Source organism: Prinia subflava (genome assembly GCF_021018805.1).
Source record: "Prinia subflava isolate CZ2003 ecotype Zambia chromosome W unlocalized genomic scaffold, Cam_Psub_1.2 scaffold_32_NEW, whole genome shotgun sequence".
Classification (NCBI taxonomy): domain Eukaryota; kingdom Metazoa; phylum Chordata; class Aves; order Passeriformes; family Cisticolidae; genus Prinia; species Prinia subflava.
The window spans coordinates 2,173,155-2,196,090 of record NW_026960609.1 but is presented as its reverse complement, the minus strand read 5'-3'; the positions used below and the strand labels follow the sequence as shown (position 1 = coordinate 2,196,090).

The window sequence follows — 22,936 nt, the reverse complement described above, 5'->3', positions numbered from 1 at the left end:
CCAGTGAAGCACTGATGGTTTACAGCATTTAAGGAGCTAGACCAATGAATCCATCTGTCAACTTAAAAAAAAACCCAAAAAACAAAAAACCCAAACCAACCATGTCTTTAAAAGCATTGGAATAGCCATTCTCTCTTTTTAGATGTAGCAGTTCTCTTTGCAATACCTGACATGTTGTCTTCATGCACTATCTCTACTGGTTAAAGAAGTAACTCACTCTCACAACTTGTGCTGCCTCTGGTTTATCTGCTGAGTGCTAATCTGTAGCAATGTATTTGCACAACTTAGGCCATTCTGTGTACCAGCCAAAATCATTGTAGATAACAAGACACCTGCAGTCTTGTTTTCCAGAGTTCTCAGGAATTCATCAAGGTTACAGGGAAAACAACAGGATGAAAATAAGAATGAAGAGCCTGAGAAACTGTCTACAAAGAATGTAAATCCTTGATACAGGAGGTGCAGCGTGAGAATGGACATTTGACCAATTAGATGACCTGAAGGAGATGAACCTGCCTCTCGAACCAGCAACTTGGCCAACCAGGAGTATGTGCCCATGTGGGCTGTAGAATTTAGAATCTATAATTGGGATTGTAATGTAAACAATAAATGGCTTCTGTTGAAATCATATTGGTTCGCTATTCAGTGGCCCATATCCCCCTGCACTAATCAAGTTAGGAGAGAAAGCTTCAGGAAGTTACTGCAGAACTGGACTGTAGCCTTTGGCTGCATACAAGTGGACCATTATTTTCAGTTTCTAGCGACTTCTGACCTTCTTGCAAAAGATTCAAAACAGTGCAGGATCCACATCCTGTTACTTACCATTTTCCCCCCAGGCTTAGGGAAGCAAATCAAGCATTGAAACTATTTTAATTGCAGAATGTACAAAAAATAGTAAATATTAATTCAACCAACACTTAGCCATGTCAGCCACACAGTGCCAGATTCAAAGAGGACTTCATCAATACAGGCCAGAACTGAGTACTGGAGAGGGAAGGTAGTGGCAGACCTTGTGTGCAAAAGTCAGTGCAAGACTTCTTCACACACACTGATAAATTACAGAGCTTAACCTGCACAAACAGGTGCACCACTGGTTTCACCCTTCCCTCCCAAGTGCAGACGTGGCATCACTTAGAGATGTCCTACAAGAACTCTACAAGTTACCCACTTCATTAGGCTAATCCCATTAAGTCTAATTCGGAAGAAATAACATTGTAGTTTCATTTGGACCAACTAAATACCTCTGCCATTCAGCAGTGTGGTGTAGCACTTCTAATGTTGCTGAAACTACACCAACATTCATCTTCGGACCAAATGAAGCTTAGAAAAGGAGTAATTTCTTAAAGAGATGTAATGGGTTCTACAACAAAATATTTTAACTTGGTGCATTTGACACAGTATCTCTAAGTATTCAAGAAAAGTCACCCCAACTCTCCATCTTGTTTTACTCAGTCATACATCAATAAAGCCACTTTACACAGGTGCTGTATGTTTCCAGAAGTTCTGTAAAAAAAATATAAATGTATTCGAAAACATTATATGCTAGAACATTTCTGTTGCTCCTTGAAGAAAGAGAACAGATGGAAAGTAAAAAATAAGAGCAGGTATTTCTTAAAAGTAAGCTTTACAAAAAAATAAACATAGTCCAACTTACATATTCCTGTGTGAAGTCTATAAGGTTTTGTAAATCAATATCATCTCGGTATGCTCTGATGTTGTTGTTTATAAAGAAATACAGCTGGTCCTTTATCCAGTCTTTGAAAACAAATGCTAGAACACCAGCAGTGAGCTCCAAGAAGAAAATAATTCCAAGAAATACAGAGAACTATGAAGAAAATAAAAAAGGCTAAAATTATTTTCCTTTACGACCAAAATTTTTCAAAGCTCACAATTATATCCAGTAATAAGGATTTATCTATTTCAGTGCAAGTTCAAGCCATTTTGGCACATAGGAAATTTTAAATTAAAACCACACCATTTTTATTGGAGATGTAGCACAGATATCTTAATTCTATTCTAACAAATAACAAAAAAGCTAACAAATGTCCAAACCTGGACATTTCACTGAAATTTTCAAAGAGATCCAAGAGAATTCACAGTCAATTTCAAGACACAGCTAGTCACCACCACATGTAGGGCCCTTGGAAACCCATCTTAAATTTCTACATAGGCACTTACATTTGAGAAGGCATAAATAACCAATAGTGCCAGTTAAATGCTTTCTATGTGACTTTTGCTTTAGATACTCTCACTGGCAAAGCTTCGCCTAAGCAGACAAAGTAGAACTTGGTAACAATACCTTTTGATATTGTCCTGGTTTAGGACAAATTTGGGAGGAAACCTCTGAATAGGGTCCCTCTGGAAAGCAAACCCAAAAGGCCCCTCCCCTCAGCCAGTCCGGGAAAAGAACTTCCTTGGAGAAAAGTGGAAAAAACCCTATTTATTTAACAACAAAATGCCCACAAGCATAAAGAATGAATAATATGAAACCATAAAACCTCTCGCTGCTCCAAACAGAGATGGTAAACCTGAGAAAAATCCTTGCCATGGGTGGCTCAGCTCACTCAGTTCTTTATCAGTCCCAGTCCCTCCAGAGGTCCAGGCCCAGTGGGCTGCAGGTGCGAGCCCTCGGTGCTTCTCTGGGGTTTTCAGTCCGGAGCAGATTCAAAGAGTCCCAAGAAAAGGAAAACAAAAAACAGTCCAGGGAACTTCTTTGCCCTAGCTAGCTAAAACTAACTAAAAAGCAAAAAAAGATCTCTGTCACATGCGCCGGTCTGTGCTTCAGACAAACACAGTCCGGAGAGGAATGTGCAGGAGGAGAGCTGTTTTCAAAACAAACTTGGCGCTTCTTCATTCCTTGATTTGCTCTCAGAACCAGTCTTAAAGGCACAGAACTCAATATACAGCACAGACAGAACAGACAATTGGGGATACAAGCATCATAAAGTCACCCTAGGACATTCAACCCCTAATCCCCATATCGTCAACTTAATACCAAAACTAAATAAATTCTAACTCTACACACACACCCCTCATGCATGCATATATATACACAGTATACAACTATATACAGACAATGGCAGTGACATTCAGCAAACAATGATATTTACACATGGTTCTCACCCAACAATCATATCTCCCTGAGGTAAACATCATGTTGTTCCATCTTTCTGCATTATCCACCATGTGAAACCTGCTCCCTGAGCAAAGACAATCCTATGGATGGGTTTGTCTGTACTCAAGGCAGATCTGATCCAAAGTGTCTTCCCTAACAAACCTCTCAAATGTACCACTGGGACTTTATCTCCGTCTACTGTAGATAGGAGCTCAGACTGGGCAGGGTCTGCTCTGCTGGTGGAACTTTGGGTGTTCACTAACCAGGTGGCCTTTGCTAAATGCTGCTCCCAGTTCTTGAAAGACCCCCCACCCAATGCATTCAAGGTGGTTTTTAACATTCCATTGTACCTCTCCACTTTACCTGCAGCTGGTGCATGTTGGGGGATGTGGAACACCCACTCAATGCCATGTTCCCTAGCCCAGGTGTTTATAAGGCTATTCTTGAAATGAGTCCCATTGTCTGACTTGATTCTCTCAGGGGTGCCATGTCTCCATAGAATGTGCTTTTCTAGGCCTAGAATGGTGTTACGGGCCATAGTGTGAGGCACAGGGTAGGTTTCCAACCATCCCGTGGTGGCTTCTACCATTGCGAGCACATAGTGCTTACCTTGGCATGTCTGGGGTAGTGTAATATAATCAAACTGCCAAGCCTCCCCATACTTGTACTTGGACCACCGCCTGCCATACCATAGGCGCTTCACCCGCTTGGCCTGCTTGATCGCAGCACACATCTCACAGTCATGGATAACCTGAGAAATGCTGTCCATGGTTAGATCCACCCCTCGGTCTCGTGCCCACTTATAGGTGGCATCTCTGCCCTGATGACCTGAGGCATCATGGACCTGTTGAGCTAGGAACAACTCTCCCTTATGTTGCAAATCTAGGTCTATCTTTGACACCTCTATCTTGGCAGCTTGATCTACTTGCTTGTTGTTTCAATGCTCCTCATTAGCTCTACCCTTGGGGACATGGGCATCTACATGGTGGACCTTCACAGGTAGTTTGTCTACTCTAGTAGCGATATTTTTCCACTCATCAGCAGCCCAGACTGGTTTTCCCCTACACTGTCAGGTGGCCTTTTTCCACCTTTCCAGCCAACCCCACAGAGCATTGGCTACCATCCACAAATCAGTGTAGAGGAAGAGCTTTGGCCACTTCTCTTTTTCAGCAATGTCCAGGGCCTATTGGATGGCTTTGAGTTCAGTGAATTGGCTTGATCCACCTTCTCCTTCAGTGGCTTGTGCAACCTGTCGTGTGGGGCTCCATACGGCTGCTTTCCACTTTCGTTTCATCCCTACAATATGACAGGAACCATCAGTGAAAAGAGCGTAGCGTGTTTCTTCTTCTGGCAATTGGTTGTATGGTGGAGCTTCTCCAGCACGTGTCACTTGCTCTTGTTCCTCTTCATCAGTGGGACTAAAGTTTCCAACTTCAGGCCAGTTTGTAATTATCTCCAAAATCACAGGGCGATTCAGTTTTCCAATACGGGCACACTGTGTGATGAGAGCAATCCATTTGCTCCATGTGGCATTGGTGGCATGGTGGGTAGAGGGAACTTTTCCTTTGAACATCCACCCCAGCACTGGTAGTCGGGGTGCCAGGAGGAGTTGTGCTTCTGTGCCAATCACCTCTGAGGCAGCTTGAACTCCTTCATAGGCAGCCAAGATTTCCTTCTTTGTTGGAGTGTAGTTGGCTTCGGACCCTCTGTAACTTCGACTCCAGAATCCCAGTGGTCGGCCTCGAGTCTCCCCAGGCACCTTCTGCCAAAGGCTCCAGGACAGGCCGTGGTTCCCGGCTGCAGAGTAGAGCATGTTCTTCACCTCTGGTCTTGTCCTGACTGGGCCAAGGGCCACTGCATGAGCAATTTCCTGCTTGATCTGGACAAAGGCTTGCTGCTGTTCAGGGCCCCAGTGGAAATCATTCTTCTTCCAGGTAACCAGGTAGAGAGGGCTCACAATCCAGCTATACTCAGGAATGTACATTCTCTAAAAGCCTATGGCACCTAGGAAAGTTTGTGTTTCCTTCTTGTTGGTTGGTGGAAACATTGCTGTGATATTGTTGAAGACATCAGTGGGAATCTGACACCGTCCATCTTCCCACTTTACTCCCAGGAACCTGATCTCACGAGCAGGTCCCTTGACTTTGCTCTTCGTGATAACGAACCCGACTTCCAGGAGAATCTGGATGATCTTCGCTCCTTTTTTCAAACACTTCAGTTGCAGTGTTCCCCCATACAATGATGTCATCGATGTACTGCAGATGTTCTGGAGCCCCACCCTTTTCTAGTGCAGTCTGGATCAGTCCATGGCAAATGATAGGACTATGCTTCCACCCCTGGGGCAGTCGGTTCCAGGTATACTGCACTCCCCTCCATGTGAGAGCAAACTGGGGCCTGCATTCTGATGCCAGGGGAATGGAGAAAAATGCATTGGCAATGTCACTAGTTGCGTACCACTTTGCTGCCTTGGACTCCAGCTTGTACTGTAGCTCTAACATGTCCGGCACAGCAGCGCTCAGCAGTGGAGTCACTCCATTCAAGCTTAAATAGTCCACAGTCAGTGTCCATTCTCCATCAGACTTGCGCACAGGCCAAATGGGGCTGTTGAAGGGTGAGTGGGTTTTGCTGACCACCTCTTGGCTCTCCAGCTCTCAGATCATCTTGTGAATGGGAATCACAGCATCTCGAGTTGTTCTGTACTGTTTGCGATGCACTGTCGAAGTGGCAATTGGCACCTGTTGCTCTTCTGCCTTCAGAAGTCCAACTGCAGATGGGTCGTCTGATAGTCCCGGCAAGGTGTTCAATTCCTTAACACCCTTTATCTCTACAGCCGCTATTCCAAATGCCAACTTGAGTCCCTTTGGGTTTTGTATTAGCCATTCCTGAGAAAGTCTACGTTCAAAATACATGGGGCCTCTGGGCCAGTCACAACAGGGTGTTTCTTCCACTCATTTCTAGTCAAGCTCACATCAGCTTCCACCAAAGTAAAATCCTGTGATCCCCCTGTCACGCCAGCGATAGAGAGATTCTTCCCCTACATATTTTGATGGGATTAACATGCACTGCGCACCAGTGTCAACCAAGGCCTCATACTCTTGTCGTTCAGATGTGCCAGGCCAATGAATCCACACAGTCCAATAAAGACGGTTTACCCTAGCCTCTACCTGGCTAGAGGCAGGGCCCTCTAAGCCAGGTTATCTTTCTTTTCTTGGGTAACTGGAACTGCTTCCTTTTTGGTGGAACTTCCTCTTCGAGTCTTGCTGTCCTCTAATTCAGACACCTGTCACGCCAGAGCAGCAGTAGGTTTTCTATCCCATCTCCTCATGTTTTCTTTACAATCACACAGGAACAACCACAGCTCAGCTCGTAAAGTGCCCCTTCTCTCCCTGTCTGGGGAACGTCTGTGTTTGGTGCCAGAACCTCTGATCTGTACTGCTGAGATTTGGAGAAAGTCCTCTTTCATCTCTTCTCTTAGCTTCTTGTGGCTCTCTTTTATCTTGTCTTCTAATTTCTGCAGACTTGTTTCCACAGCTGCGATTCTTGCGTGTGTTGCACCATGCACAGCATCTGCATACACTTGGAGCTTCTTTGCCATATCCAGCATGGTCTCCCCCGTGTCATCCCGCTTTATTATTGCTAAAGCAGAAGAGTATTCTTGTGGCCCAAGTCGTACAAGTTTTCGCCACATCACGGGTGTACATGGTACCAAGTCTGTGTTCCTAATGTTTAGGTCATCTGAGAAGGCAATCTCTGCTACTGCCATTTCTCTGAAGCGTTGAATCCCTTGTTCTATGGTCTTCCACTGGTTTTGCTGCATGTAGAGGTCATCTGCACACAGATATCGTTGTGCTACACTTCTCAGGACCCGTTCCCAGAGACTGCAAGGGTGAGCCTCCCTCGTAATTTCTTGGTTAATAATCGGATCATGTGACAGGGATCCCAAATGCCTCATTTCAGTGCCATCCAGCATTGTAGCCTCACCTGCAGCATCCCAAAGACAGACTAACCAACTAATTATAGACTCATCAGGTCGTCAAGTGTAATCCTTTCTTAGGCCACGAAGGTCCTTCAGGGAAAAGGACTCAATAGTGGCTCCTGATCTTGTGTCAGTCTGTGGAGCCTTTGATCTTGTGCTAGTTGGTTGGGCTCCTGATCTTGTACTAGTTGATTGGCTTTCTGATCTTGTGTGAATTCGTTGGACTCCTGATCTTGTGCCAGATGGTTGGACTTCTGGTTTTGTGTCAGTTGGTTCAGCTTCTGATTTTGTATCAGTTGCTTCGGCTTCTGACTGTGTGTCAGTTGCTTCGGCTTCTGATTGGGTGCCAGTTGGTTCAGCTTTTGATTGTGTGTCGGGAAGCGTTGAGGGTCCTTCACCTGGATCACTGTCCACTGGTCGATCAGTTTTGCGTGTGTGCTTCTTTCTCTTCTGCAGCGACTGCCAGTGTCTTAGGCTCACTGTCTGGTTTAGCTGCTGCCTGAGTAGTTGGGGTGTTGGCTGCAGTCTGAGGGGCTGGGGTAACTGCTGATTTATTTCCCTGCCCCCCTTCCTCTATCTGCTGCCCTACAGTATCTAGCAGCGTGCAATAAGCATATGCCAGGGCCCAGCTTATTGCAATGAGCTTTTTCTCCTTAGAGTCATCATGGCAGTACTCCTCTGTGGTGGTGTGGAATTAAGTTCATAATAAGTTTATTGGGTTTGTGCAGGTTGATTGTACAATGGTATGTTCCTTGTATCCCATTTTCCCCTGTTGGTATTATCCTGCAATTCCCCAAAGTCATGTAGCCCTTCAGTTATTTGTCAATCTTTTCTCATGGTCTGTGTAAACCCCTCCCTGTTGTCCCTGATTGGTTTCGGTTATGTCACCCCATGTTCGTACCACCTCTTTAGTTGAAACCCATTGGTTGTAACCTCCTTACCACACCCCATTTCACTGCTGTATAAAACGGCAGGTCAGAAGAGCCTCGGGGGCAGTCTGAGCATCCGACAGGTGGTAAGGAGGTCCTGTGGGACCCCCAAATAAATCTGTCATTTTTACCGGACTGGCTCCTCCCTTCTTCTTCTCCGTGGTTGTCAGCATTCTCCACCGCCTCACACAGCCTCTCAGGACAAGAACTCACAGGGATCAGCCGGCTTGCATGACTTGCTTAGCTGTACCCTTTAGCCTGCTGCGGTGTCTGAGCTAGCCGAGGCAGGCAGAGAGACTGAGTTCTCTTAAAGGCACCACGACACTCCTCCAGATATTTCCTCATCTGGGTTCTGAATTTGTTCACGTGAAAATTCCCAAGCGGGGGGATCAGAAAATTCCATTCTCTCCCATTCTTCACACCACTCAGGATTTTCCATGCCTGGGTCTATTTCTGGGTCTATTTATGGGTTAGGGGTCTTATCAGCCCCTCTGGAAATCTCAGACTTCACTCTAGACAAGCTACAAACCATATAGAGAAAGTTTACCAGATGAAATACCAGGAAGGTGGTATCTTTAACATACAGGGGACACTGAACATTCTCAAAAAGTGATGTAATAGATTCAAAAGAGAAGAAGGAAAGGAAAGGCTGAATAGCTTCATCCCCTACTCCTCCTCTAACCAACTGGGTACAATTACTAATAAATCCCCAAAACATTCTACTGGAACTAGGACACAGGGTCGGACGAAGAAACCACAAACCAATCATGCCTGGCACAAACTCAAGTACCTTTATTATCTTCTTATAAATAATGATTACCAAGCCTAACAAAATAGCAATCTTAATTCATGCACCTCTAGTGTAAAAGCTATGGGTTAGAGACAACATTGGAGCTATTTCCAGATAAGAAAACAAACCTAGGGACCAGAGAGGTATTAAAACCTCAAAAATGCCTAGGGAATAGAAACACAAGAAGGACACCATTCCTAGAGACATTATGAATTCAAGCAGCAACATGGCTACTGACTGTTTTATAACCACACAAAGTACAACCAAAATGCAGTCAATAATCAATACAAGTTTTTTCCACTCTCTCCAGTCCTTCAGTTGGGCACCAATAACAAAACGTATTGTCCTGGTTTAGGACAAATTTGGGAGGAAACCTCTGAATAGGGTCCCTCTGGAAAGCAAACCTAAAAGGCCCCTCCCCTCAGCCAGTCCGGGAAAAGAACTTCCTTGGAGAAAAGTGGAAAAAACCCTATTTATTTAACAACAAAATGCCCACAAGCATAAAGAATGAATAATATGAAACCATAAAACCTCTCGCTGCTCCAAACAGAGATGGTAAACCTGAGAAAAATCCTTGCCGTGGGTGGCTCAGCTCACTCAGTTCTTTATCAGTCCCAGTCCCTCCAGAGGTCCAGGCCCGGTGGGCTGCAGGTGCGAGCCCTCGGTGCTTCTCTGGGGTTTTCAGTCTGGAGCAGATTCAAAGAGTCCCAAGAAAAGGAAAACAAAAAACAGTCCAGGGAACTTCTTTGCCCTAGCTAGCTAAAACTAACTAAAAAGCAAAAAAAGATCTCTGTCACATGCGCCGGTCTGTGCTTCAGACAAACACAGTCCGGAGAGGAATGTGCAGGAGGAGAGCTGTTTTCAAAACAAACTTGGCGCTTCTTCATTCCTTGCTTTGCTCTCAGAGCCAGTCTTAAAGGCACAGAACTCAATATACAGCACAGACAGAACAGACAATTGGGGATACAAGCATCATAAAGTCACCCTATGACACAGCAGAAATTAATTAATGACTAAGTTGGAGCTGAATGTCTATGAAATGACTCATATCCACATTAAAACTAAATTAGGCTGCTATGATTAACGCAAATGCAATGGATGCCAAAGGCATTACTAATGATCTGCCACTTTTTCTAAGCATTTCCACTGAGTCTACACTGTTTTAAACCACACAGGGGTCCTGGTATACTGGAAGTCCATCCCCTTCGCAGCTGTTCCTTTGAGTTTCATTTTAATATGCTCTGTGTGTGTGTGTTCAGATACATTTTTAATTTCTCCTTCAGCTGCTGTATGGGAATGTCCTGGTTTGAGGGGGACGTGAGTTTTCCAGGAAGTTGTGGTCAAACCAGTCAATGGTCAGGTTTGAATACTGGCACCTGGAGTGACCACTGAGAGGTTGGATACGCCTCTGAGAACACAGGGGGTTAAAAGCAACGACTCCCAGAGGGATGTTCTCTTTGTTTCCAGTTGCAGAGGAGCACACATCCTCCCCTGCCCAGCTCACAGGGCTGGGTGGGGGAGGGGGGGAAGAGAGAAGGGGGTGAAAGGGACTGGATCTGGGCCAGCCCCCATGCAGGATGGAAGGGTGGAGAACTGTGGGGGTGCCTTCCATCCCCGTGTCTCCCCTCGTCCCCCGTCCCCCCCACCCCAGAGAGAGAGAGACGCTGCTTTGAAATCCGATCCCAGGTGCCTGGCAGCACGGAGAAAGGGGGGAGGACATCCGGCCGCAGGAGTTCCGAGCAGCCGCAGGAGTTTCCAAGACTGCTGTGGGAGCTCAACTGGGCTGGGAAAGAGACTTTTAACCCTTTCTTAGGCAGAAGAAAACTTTTTCCAGACATTGATTCTCTTGGCTGGTGGTTTGAGAGACAAGAGAGAGACAGCCTGGGACTGAGATGTCAGAGGAACATGAAAGGAATCCTAGGTGGGCAGAGATGAAGAGGAGTGGCTTTTTAGGCTGGACTTTTCTTGCATAATATTAGCCATAGACTGAACTTGAATCTTCTTGAACACAGGGACTGTATTGGGTGGATGCAGTTGGCTTGAGCCAAGGACCTTGTTGCAGGGACTGCCAGTGCAGGAGTGGAGCGAACAGAGAAGAGAGGAAGAGAGTGTGGTGGTGCCCTCTGCCTTCAAGGATGAAGATCTCTGTTCCTGAAACCCTCGACCCCAGGGGAAAGATGGGGGGGTCTGCTGTCACAAAAATGAGAAAATGGTTGGTTTTTGGTACTTGGCCAAGCGTCCTTAAACGAGCCCTATATGCAGCTTTGGTCCATGGACGGTGGTGAGAGCACTGGACATGGAAAGGAGAGTGTCACCATGGCAGACTTCTCTGGGCGGTGCCATGGGTGACATGGAAACACGGGAGGGTAGACCTGTGTTTTCTGTGGGAGGTCTATGGTGCGAGACTCCTCTCTCCCTGGATGGACTGAAGATTAGTTCTTTTTGAGTGATGATGACTTGATTGGGAACCCAGGGTTTTGTCTAAGCGTGGAAGGGTGGAAATTGGGGGAGGAGAAGAAATGTTCTGGGAGGTTTTCATTTCTGTTTTCCTGTGTGTTTAATTTTTTTTCATTTCTGTTCTTATATAGTTTAATAAAGTTTTCTTTCTATTTCCAAGTTTTGGGCCTGCTCTGCTCTGTTCCTGATCACATCTCACAGCAGTTGTTGGGAAAAACATATACTCGTGGGTGCACTGGCATCGCGCCAGTGCCAACCCGTGACAGAGAAGCTACTTCTGGTACAGCAGATGGGTTCATTTTATGCAGGCTAAGAGAAGCAAGGAAGAAGAAAAAAAAAGTGTTACATGCTGCTTTATAAATGCCTCGAGAACTATGACTCTCAATTGCCTCCTTCCCTTATACAACATGGCTGTGGGAGCCAAATGTGTCACTTGGAGGCAGTTATTTCACTGGAAGATTTTTCATGTATATATTGACAATAAATGGTTATGAAGACACAACTGTGTCCGCAGGCTGTGCCCACAGGCTGTGCCCGCCTCTAGAAATGGGAGTGGTAGAGGAAAGAATCTTCTTTAGTATAAATCTTCAATTTAACATGATACTGTTACCCTCATTTTCTAAAGTCACAGGAGGAAGTGTTTGTGGAAATACAGAACCTCTCTACTTAGCTAAAGAAGTTCTGCATACTGAGGTACATTTGTCTACCAGCAGCTCCTTCCCTAAGCAACAAACCAGCCCAGAGCTCAAGAAAACTTCCATTTTCTTTCTGCATCCTGGACACATTCTCCTCCCCTTTTCCTTGTCAGGCCCCAGCACTGAAAGCAATGAAGCCTTTTCCAATTAGCTGAATGGCACGGACTGAGGATATTGTAGCAGTCTTATCTCCTCTGTACCATGAGAGGCCCTTGCACAGCAGAAGTCACACGGGTCACATTCACTGCTGCATCTACATCCCTTATATTTCATAGGCAGCTTGTTATGGACTCCAAGTTCAACATGCAGATTCTCACAAGAAATTTCTCAATTTTTGTGACAGGAGAGCAAAATGTTAGGCTACATCCATATGAAAAGCAGTACTTCCATGTAATGATTCTTACCACCAGTAGTTTTGAGCTTCAAAAAAAGTCAGTATACACCAGAGACTGAAGAGCTGTAATGTGTCAAAAGCTAAGTGCTTTCCTGGTAGTCTGACACTGGATAGCACCTTCCTCTCCAAAATTCATTTTAAAAGCTTAACACAGTTAAACCAAACAGGCAATATGGCATGCTACATAAATGAGGAATGTCACAGTTGCAAAAGCTACTTACAAATTTGAGAAGAAAAGTGTTTTCTCGTAAAGCTCCAATGCATCCTGCAAACCCCAAAATGAACATAACTCCTCCTACCACTAGGAAGAGCCAAACAGGATCAAAGCCTCCCAGGTCAGTGATGGATGAGATATTGGACAGCACTCCCTGAGAAAGAGACAATGACAAGGGATAAAAAGTATGTTCAGCTTTCTGTTGTATAAATTTTGCCTGCATTTTTCTTCTTAAAAAGGAAGAAGACTACAGCAAAATAAATGTTCTGCAGTACACCAAGAAAACAATTAAGAAAGTCTTTGTATCCCAAAAGACATAAAAAGTGCAATTATGTGCAATATTTCTGAATCAACACGTGAATGAGTAACAAAATGTTCTTGAAGAATTCTGTGAGAAAGCCACAGGGCATTTTCTGCTTATGTAGCTATAAGAAGTTGTCAGCCAGAAACTCAGAACAGATATTTGAACAAAACTTAAGTCACTCTTATTACCCATGCTGAGATGTATTTTACGTATCATATACATCATCTATGTAAACACACAGTTACATGTTATATAGAAAAAACAGTTAAAAGCAATAAAACCACTTTGAATTTAGCATTTACTCTCAGTATTTACAGCAATTGTCAGAAATTAGAAGTGAGCTTCTAGGTTGCAGCATCTTGCAAGAAAAAATTTTTCAACAGATTTTGACAAACTACATATCTGGCCAATTCAACTTCAGGTATCTACAGTGCCAAAACCTCATTCTAGAAATAAAGTATGGCTACTGACTACTTAGCAGGAAAAATTTGAAAATATAAAAGTGTCTTAGTAGGATGAAAGACAATTTAAGAACTTGACCTGGGGCATGGTTTACACTAACTTAGGGTAGACCTATCATATGTTAAACAACACATGCTGTGTTTTAGGTATGACAGTCAGCACAGTCTGCTTGTAATGCCATTTTTGCCTTGGAAGCAGAGCTTGGGTTGTGACACCAGTAATCCTGAGGAACTGTTTTAATTTTTTGAACACGTTTTAAGCAGAGTTTGGCTGATGTTGAACAGATGGGTCATATCAAGAAGCAAGTACAAAGTTTACCCTATTCCAGTGAGTTTGCACAGGAACAACTACAGTTTCCTAAGGCTTTTTGGCAGAAAAAAATGCTGAAGTGTCACCATTTCTTCATTCCCCTACCCAGTGCTGTAAGTCAATGCAAAGCACACTGCTGCGTTTCCTCACTGAAGCCTGAACCCAGGCTGAGTGCTTTGGACAACTGTCTCCTCTAACTCCTGCATGATGCTGTGGCATGAGAAGCAGCAACAGAGATCTCTATATCTACAGTGCCTTATTTGCAAAACTCTATGGTTCATCCTTTTTCTTCTTCCTGTTCATACCCCTTTGTTTCTTTGAAATAGTCCCAAAACAGCAACAATTTAGAGGAAAGTTACCATAATCTCATTTCCAGAAGTTTAAAGTAACATTGTTAATGATGACTGCTCACAACTGTGGCTTTAGATCTGTGATTATATACACACACGCACACATACTCATTTTGGACCACTCAAAACATATCAATTGTCATGTAATCAATATCTTTAACACATTACTTCATGTAGTCTGCAACCACTTTCATAGAGTTTCCTAAGCAAAACTTGAGCAAGTAGTAAATGAAGACAGTGCTCAAAGCTTTTAATTCTGCAGACAAGAACAGAGTAAAAAAAATATACATGTGAATTTCACCAATGCACACCTCAAAGAGCCTTAGAAAAGGACAAAACCCAAAGAAAAATCTGACTACAACCCAATCCTGAAGTACAAACATACAACAGCATGAATAACATTCTCTAAGTATATTTTTTCCCTCCTACTAGAGAAGGCTATTGCCTGAGAGGGATAAAAAAAAAAAAATAAAAAAAATCAAATTCATCACTTTCCTCCTACATCACATACAGTACTAGCCTTACTGTCATTCATTAAAAAAGCAAAAAGAGATTAAATGAACAATGTAACACAACTCAAAGCCAGCACTGCTATCAAAGAGGAGCAGTTGGCCTGTCCCTTTTTCTGGTACCATCTCAATGAAGAGATGATACACACCACGATGAAATGAACACTTACCTGCCATTAACACTTACATCAACTTGTGCAAAAGTTTTTCCACTACTTTTCCTTCATTACATTTCTCATGGAAAAGAAATCCAAACCAACTTTCTGGCTAAGAATAACAAGCAATATAAACAGGATAATCCAACAACACAAAACCTTTGAAAAAATCAAGGCCTTGGCCCTACACAAGTCAAGAAGCATGAGCTCTGCCTCAGGGGAAAAAAACAACTACTAAAATGACTTCCTCACAAAGTTTTAAAGGCCTTTCCTTTGTGCTTATATAGTTACCATAAGATGAGAATAAATTCTACCCTAAAGCAAGCACTACTACTCTTTTCTTTTAACATTAACTGATTTTGGAATTAATGTACTGTGGTGTAGTGGAGTGAAAAAAAATAGTCACTAGAGAAAGGATGTTGCCTTTTTTTATTGTATTTACTTTAAAAAATAAAAAAAAAAATATTTAAGTCTCTCTTCATAAGACACTTTGTCTTTCTTTAAAAACAAAGCCAACAAAACCAAATAAATCAACAAAAAACACAAAGCAAATTACTATGCTAAATCAACTTCTTTCCATATGAAAGTAGTAAAATTCAAATGAAAATAAATCCAAGTAAAACTCAGTTCACATTTGTGGACAATACTGTTAGAGAAGACAGTCATAATACAAAAGCAGTAGTAAGAAATACACCACTTTGCATTTTGTCACGGTCACATTAAATTCGATGGCAATAAAATTTATTGAGACAGTTTTATACTGTTTTTCCAATCTTGCCCTTTTTCCTTTTACTTGATTTTCTAGAACTGCCAGGCTCTTAGCAGCCTGTAATGCCACATGTTGGCTGGCCACTCCTCAGGGTATCTGTGATCCAACACAAACTGCATAGATCAACACAGGCTTTATCAGCCATTGTTTGCTGTCCTTGGAAAGTAGCTTTATGCGCATCTGTTGCTAGTCTACATATGGCAATCATAAGCCTAGCTTAGATAAATCCCAAATAACACATCCTGACAATGCAAAGCACATACTGCTTAATTCTCATTTGTGCTCCATATGCTCTCTACATATGAACCACAAGTTATCAGTATTCTGGAGAGACATCTCAGGATACACAATCTTCAGAGAGGTTTTGTCAATAAAACAATAGCTAGCAGTGGGAATGAGAAACACGAACAATGCCCTGTGATTACAGCTCGAGATACACAGAGGTAGTCTGACAGAAGATTACTGCTTACTGCTTAGAATACGTTTTTCCAGTCTTGTACTCTGGACACAAATAAGTTCTCTGAAGATGCAGCAGTGCAATACCCTGAAGAGAAGCATATTTGGCTTCAAGCAGCAGGGCAACAAAAAGGGAATAATATCTCACTTTATATTGTTAAGAAGATCTAAATGAACAGTCCTCTAGGCACATACTCTTCCTATCCACTAGAAGTTTCTATGTCTACTACACCTACTACCACAATATCAAATATTTTTTGCCTGCAACAGCTACTCCTGGGAAAAGTTTGACACAGATGTACAAACATCTAGCAGTGATCAATTCTGTCTTCAATGCATCTTTAGCCAAAAGCAGAAGGAGGTGCTTGAGCAGGGGATCAGTAATCTCAATATTCTAACACTGCACCCTCCAAAACATGCTCTCAATCCTCAGGCTAAGAAGACAGTCATGGAATATATGGTGACTGTCCACTTCCCTCATGCATCAATGCGAGCAAGACCTAAACAAACCACCTGTAAATACCTTAAAGTAAGGCTTTCTCCAAATGCAAGGTATTTTTCCTCAGCAACACTACTGCAAGTTGCCCATTACAACCAGGACTGTTAAATCATTGCGAGTACTCTGATACTTTAACATCTAAAAGAGGAGCAATTTTTTCCTCTAGACAAATTCTTGTTTTGAAGTATGGTTATTTTTGAGGTATATACACATCACTTTCTCAATAGGTTAGGCATGTGTGTGATCTGTATTTGGCAGGAAATGCTTTGTTTGTACAAAGCTACATACTCAAGTAATTTACTTCTCACTATGGTGTCAACCCAGGGCTCTGCTGTAGTCCCACAAGGAGAGCCAGCAGGACATGTTCCCTGTCTGATCTTCAGCTCATCTATTTGCTCTGTTCCTCCACCCTCCATAACAGCCTGTTGCACATTACAGTCCATGAGTTGCTATTTAATATTTTAATCCAACGCAACCCAAAATTTATTTGGTGTAGTGAAACAACAAAAGCATCATCCATAAGTGAACTAAAATAAGTAACAGTAAAGTTGTGAAATAAGTTCCTTTATGTGTGAAATGTACTTCAATCATGAGGATACAATGATACATGGATGGAACAGGAAAGACAGACCCCACATTTCTACCCCACCTCAAATTCAGGAGAAGTCAAATGAAATGATTAGGACCTGGCTTTTTTCTTCAACACATGGGTGCTTGTTGGTGGGTCCACTCAACAAGAAATGTGAGACAACCAAGCCAGGTCCAACAAAAACTCCTGCAGAACTGGAGTCTTCTCCTGGTATGTGAGCACAGGTAGAAAAAAAGCCTGAGAGATGCCTGACAGGTCCTCTGTTGTCCTGTCATGTTTTCCTCATGGCCAGAGCCCTCCACACTATAAGCAGGATCTCATGTACAGCTCAAGCGAGAACAAGGCTAAGGGAAAATGCTGGTCTTGAACACAGGAGCTCGTGAATGCCCCTCCTGATGTTATAGCTGCACAATAGTTTGCCTTTATCCCGTCAATAAAGAATAAGGAAGCAACGGTTACATACAAAAGCAATAACCGTGGGCACCTCACCCCTTCTCCATCTTGTACTCTTTAAGATCATCAGAACAGCTTGTATTACTTTCCAGAGACAGACCCCTGACTCCAGCTCCTGCCTTTGGTGCACATATTCATTAATATTTCAGGTCAGATTCAGTAGTCCTTTTGAAGTGATCACATACAAGCTGTGCTTCAGTTCACACCAGGAACAGTCTCAGAGCACACAGACTGGATTACTTAGAAATTAAGATGTGCCCCTGGAACACAAATCATGCTCCAACCACTAGCAAGCATTCAGTCCATGAGATCACACTAGAATTAGGTAGAAAAGAACTCAAACCTTTTAAAACCTGCAGTGTTCAAGCTGGATCTTCAGCACCACTTCCTCTCCTGTTGGTACCCACTGCCTGCATTTAGCAGTAACAGCCCTGACAGGCTGAGCCCAAAGCCAGACACATCTCGGCTGGAGCAGTGACCCAGTGTTGTCCCACCTACACAATCTGATGTGTTCCTGGGTTCCTAAGGGAGTCACAAGTGCACTAACAAACCTGTAACATTTCCAGATCATCTGTTGCTGAACAGCTACTGCTTTAACAGGCACAGTAGCAAACTGCAGGACAAGAGAGGATGGCTCCAACTGAAAACATTCCAGGCAGCAGCAATTTTGAAAAGCTGTCACAGTAACGAAAATTCAAGGCATAATGAGTCAGAGTCAGGAGAATCATCAGCCTAAGAAACAAAGAGGTGATACAATGAGTGGATATGGAATTTGGCCCACAGGATGCATGTAAAAGAAGGGCACTCAGTACTACAGGAGGATGGGAGAAATCCTTTTTTATTTTATTTTCCATTTCCTCCAAGATGGGGCAAAAAAACTTCTCTGCTGCAATATCTCATTACTGGGAGAACAAAAAAAAACAACACAAACAAAACCAACCAAAACAAAAAAACATCACACCATACACCCAAGAAACGTGGAAGATCAGAAAAAGATACATCAATACAAGATCTTCTGAAACATCCATTTTTGCAAACAGAGGTTTAGCCTTTTCACAGGCTTATCTGCAGGATTTAGTATCAATGGCTGTTGGGGGTTAGATTTGCCTCTTTTTCACTTACAGAATTTTTTCCCATAAGTTTCTAAGAAACCTTAATGACAGTACTTAGACAGAACAAAAGGAGTAGTTGAAGGACATGGCAGCACGAGGCTACACATATTGTTTTGGAGTCTCTGGGAGTGTCCCTCAGAGGGGAGAGATAGCTCGAGCTTTGGGAAAAGTAAAAAGACAGAGCTAGGGGGGAGGGGCTCACTTGCTCTCAGCATTGAGGAAGACAGTCAAGTTGCCCCTCGCTGCAGGAAGAGTTCACAGCCATCAATCTGCCTTGTCCTGAGAAATCTACTGTCATCTGCGAGTGTACCCGGGAATCCTGAGCTCGTTTTCTCCAGCCCTCCCCCCACCGCCGCTGTTTCTTTGGAGCTTTGAGGCTTTCCTGCTACTCTGTAGCCCTGCACTGCCCAGCCCTGCTGGGACGCCCCCTGCTGCTCCAGCTGCCAGCGCAGAGCTCCTCATCTCATCCACCAGCCTAGGACTTTCCACCATTCCAGCTCAGCCTCTCGGAGTCCTGCAGGGGCACCGAGATCAAACTGCCCTGGGCTTTTTGTGAAAGAAAGCCCTCGAGGTTCTTAGTTCTGTTTATTACTAATGCTGTAGTTGTTGTTTGTTTGTTGCTTTGTCATATATACTAGTAAAGAACTGTTATTCCTATCCCCATACCTCTGCCTGAAAGCCCCTTTAATTTTCTAAATTAGAATAATTTAGAGGGAGGAGATTCGAATTCTCCATCTCTAAAGAAATCTTGCCCCCTTCCTAGCAGATACCTGTCTTTCAAACCAAGACATTGGCAAACAGTAACATCTGGGGGGTGATGGTAAATAAAAGTATTTTCAAATGCATGATTTTAAAATAGAAAAATGTCTCTCTGCTTTGTTAGTCATAAACTCGATGCAGTTCCTCCATGCTACGCATCAGAATAAACACAGGGAACAGAACAATACTCATCGAAACATGCCAAATGAATTCTACTCCAGAATATTGTCTCTGCAAGCAAGAAACTAGGTGGGGGATGTTTACAAATCTTATTTCCTTGATTTTTGTTGTTTTTGCATTTCCCACAATAAACAGTAATAGCAGCAGAACTTTATTTTTCACGTGTCTAACCAAGAAGAACTAGTCTAGCTTTCATGTCCTAACAAAGCAGAAGTTCAATAGGTGAATAACTAGCATAAATACATACAAGATACAGATTTTTAGACTTTTCAGGATTAATGACTATAAAGTGTTTGAACACTAGTAAATCATTTAAGAGACTGCCTGTTTAGATTATGCATATTTATCTACTGAAATTTAAATGAAGTTTAATAGTGAATCCCCTCCTCTCTTTTCCAGTCCAATAAAACCCACACAGCCCTGTCTTGGAGGCAAGATACAAGCTTTAGGTATCCTTCAGCCTTTGAGGAACATAGGATAGGTGCAGCTTCCTTGTTGGCAATAATTTTTAGAAGAACTGTGTGATAGACATGTACGCACAACAATTACAGAGTGACTAGTGTATTGCTCCTTCCTGATGTCTGCCACTCACTGGGACAATAAGAGAAGTGAGAATTTTGTCTTGAAAACAACTCTAGTTTTCACTTCGGGGCAAGGAGAGACAGATTTGATCTGAGGAATTGTGATTGTTTCCATGTACAGAGTTTAGCTTGTCTGAGAACACCAAAGCAGACCTAAATCACCTTTGACAAGTAAAAGTCTGCCTTAAAACTTCAGATCCAGATTTAGAGCTCCTGCTCACTAAGAATGCTATGCTGGCACCCAGAGGTACCATACTGGTACTCCAAACTGCACACAACTTGACTTCTGAGCTGAAACAACTTACTGTTATGCTGATTTAACTGGAAAAGCTGAGAAGCCAAACTCATGCACATTGTCAACTTCTTCCACTTCTCCCTCTTCATTTCAGTCAACTTTATACACAAACTAAATTGAATTGACAAAATTTGAAAGATTTCTTCCCTACTTCAGTATGTCTTACTTTTGCTACCTCCTACTTAAGAGTTTACCCCAAAACCACAGTGCTTTCCTTCTAACAAGTTGCTCTCCATGGACAATCTTGTAAGGTCTCAAAAGACAACAGCAATTCATCACTTAGGTTCTCTACTCTTGAACATAAATCTCCTGCAGGTAGCCAGAAAGCTTATTTTCCCAAGCACTTACTGGTATCACACCACCAACAGCCTTAAGACCGCAATATCTAATATATGCAACCAAGGAGGAAAATAGACATTTTGTACAAGTCTAGTTTATTTTTAAATAGTTAACAGAAGACATGACTTGAAGTGGTTAAGAAAAACAATGAAATAGAAACATTTTCCCCTGCTACTGAGCAAAAGTGCTGTAAGTTGCTGAGGTTTTGGATAGACTCTTTGTATGTTAACAATGTTCATGTCTCTCTTGCAGGGAGGGTGGAAATCAGCTGCCATGGATGAACTATTTAATGGTACAAGCACAAGCCTGGCATGGCTGAAAACACTGCAAGACTGTGAGCTATACAGTACCACCATGTATAGATAGCTTTATTCATCCCCATAGTTTATTGCCCCCACCCCCAGCTCTCTTTCAGGTTCATGGCTCAGAATGCTAATTGCTCAGCTTTTGTTTAGTGCTGGCTGACTGACTGTCAAGCCAATTCTATTGCCTACTTGACAAATGAGCTCTTTTGCCTCCCCGCAAATGCCATAAGGAAGGCTACAAGACTGAATATTGTGCTTTTCTTCTGCACAAGGAAGTTTAAAGGGGAGAATTCCAGCCAACTTAGCAAAAAAAAAGAGAAACTAGGCACCAAGTCCACAAATTTGTCCCAAACAGGTTTTAACCAGCAGCCAATAGGACTCCTGTGAAGTCTGGAATTTTTTTTTTAATATATCCTGCAGTTTTAATGTGGCCTGGAACACTATCTTTTTACCTTGAAAAATTCTGTGAAGCAACTAAAGTATATGCAAGTTGATGGCCAGGCTAAAAAAACACACAGCTGAATATAAAGCCACACAATCCAAAACAGAAGTTAATCAAAATCCTCCCCACCACCAAATGAAGTTTAAAGCAGGAGTCCTGAAGACCTACTCCTGCAAAAACCCCTTACAAATTTACACATTACACAACAGCAGTGCCAAGTTCAAGTTTGATAAAGTCAAGTTCATTGAGACAGCAGCAAGTCTTCACAGAATGGCTGAGGTCATCTGGCCACCTAGCTCTGGCTGCATAGAACCATGTCCTGATTGCTTTGGAAAAATCTCCAAAGACAGAGACTCCATTCAAATCATCTCTGGGAAAACTGTGCTAGTACTCGGTAATCCTCACATTACAAAAAAAAGGTGTTCCCTGATGTTCAGGGGAAACACCACCTGTGTTTCATTTTGTGCTCATTGCCTTTGTCACTGGGCACCACTGAAAACAGCCTGGCTCCATTCTCTTTACGTTCGTCCTTCAGGTATTTCCATACATTAAGATTTCCCGAGCCAACTCTTCTCTGGACTAGACACTCTTAGCTCTCTCACCCTTTCCTTGTAGGAGAGAAGCTCCAGTACCTCAATCATCTATTCAGCCCTTTGCTGAATTCTCCAGTATGTCAGCATCCCTCTTGGACTGGGGAGCCGAGAACTGGCCTAGGTGGGGCCTCACCAGTGCTGAACAGAGGGGAAGAATTTCCTCCCTCAACTCGCTGGCAACACTCCTAATACAGACCAGGACACATCCACCTTCTTTGTCACCAGGACACAGTGCTGGCTCATGGTTTGACTTTATGTACACCAGGACACCCAGGTCCTTCTCTGACAAGCTGCTTTGCTGTCATACAGCATACCACTATAACAGCCCATAATGCGTAAGGGATATCCATCGTAGCCTTAGGCAAGCAGCAGCCTAGCTAGGGAAGTGCTTTTCAGTTGTTAAAGATCTCTCAAGCCCTGGGCTTCACCTCCTTGGCTTTCATCTTCAACTCCTCATCAGCAGTAAGAACAACTCTGTCTGGGATCTAATTGATCTGCCCCCCACTAAATAGCATAGGGCCTACAAGTACATGGAACTTGATCCTACTGACAGCAGCTTTTGGCCACTGCCTGTCCTCTAAAGAGCTAAATGAAATAAAGGACTCAAATTGGTTTGAAACAAGTCAATTTTTTCATAGTTCTTCTACAAAACTCAAATCTGTCTGTGCTCAAGAGCTCTGCAGTTCAGCTATACCTATACAGCATTTTGATTATTACAGCCATGAACTAAAACACTCTATACTAAGCACTGCAGAATAAAACAGTTAAAGAAGCTGGGGAAACACAATCATTTTTCAAGGAAAAACCTGTGCTTTAAACCAATAAACAGTATTATTGGGGTTCCAATACCTCTGAGGGTCTAGCCTTGCAGAGAAATGGATTAAAGAATTTAGCAAGACGGCATGATT

At 43.0% G+C, this 22,936-nt stretch overlaps 1 protein-coding gene across 2 annotated transcripts in view; it reads right to left on the bottom strand.

Annotated features, from left to right (window-relative positions):
* Positions 1–22,936, bottom strand: part of LOC134565064 (tetraspanin-5-like) — a 160,466-nt gene that overhangs the window by 9,861 nt on the left and 127,669 nt on the right. Inside the window, exons 3-4 of one of the 2 annotated variants that reach the window (XM_063424440.1) lie at positions 12,575–12,721; positions 1,652–1,822 (exon numbers count right to left, since the gene is read on the bottom strand). In XM_063424440.1, the coding sequence (XP_063280510.1) occupies positions 1,652–1,822; positions 12,575–12,721 (318 nt within the window). The remainder of the gene's footprint in view (positions 1–1,651; positions 1,823–12,574; positions 12,722–22,936) is intronic. The other variant, XM_063424441.1, reaches the window with a different exon arrangement.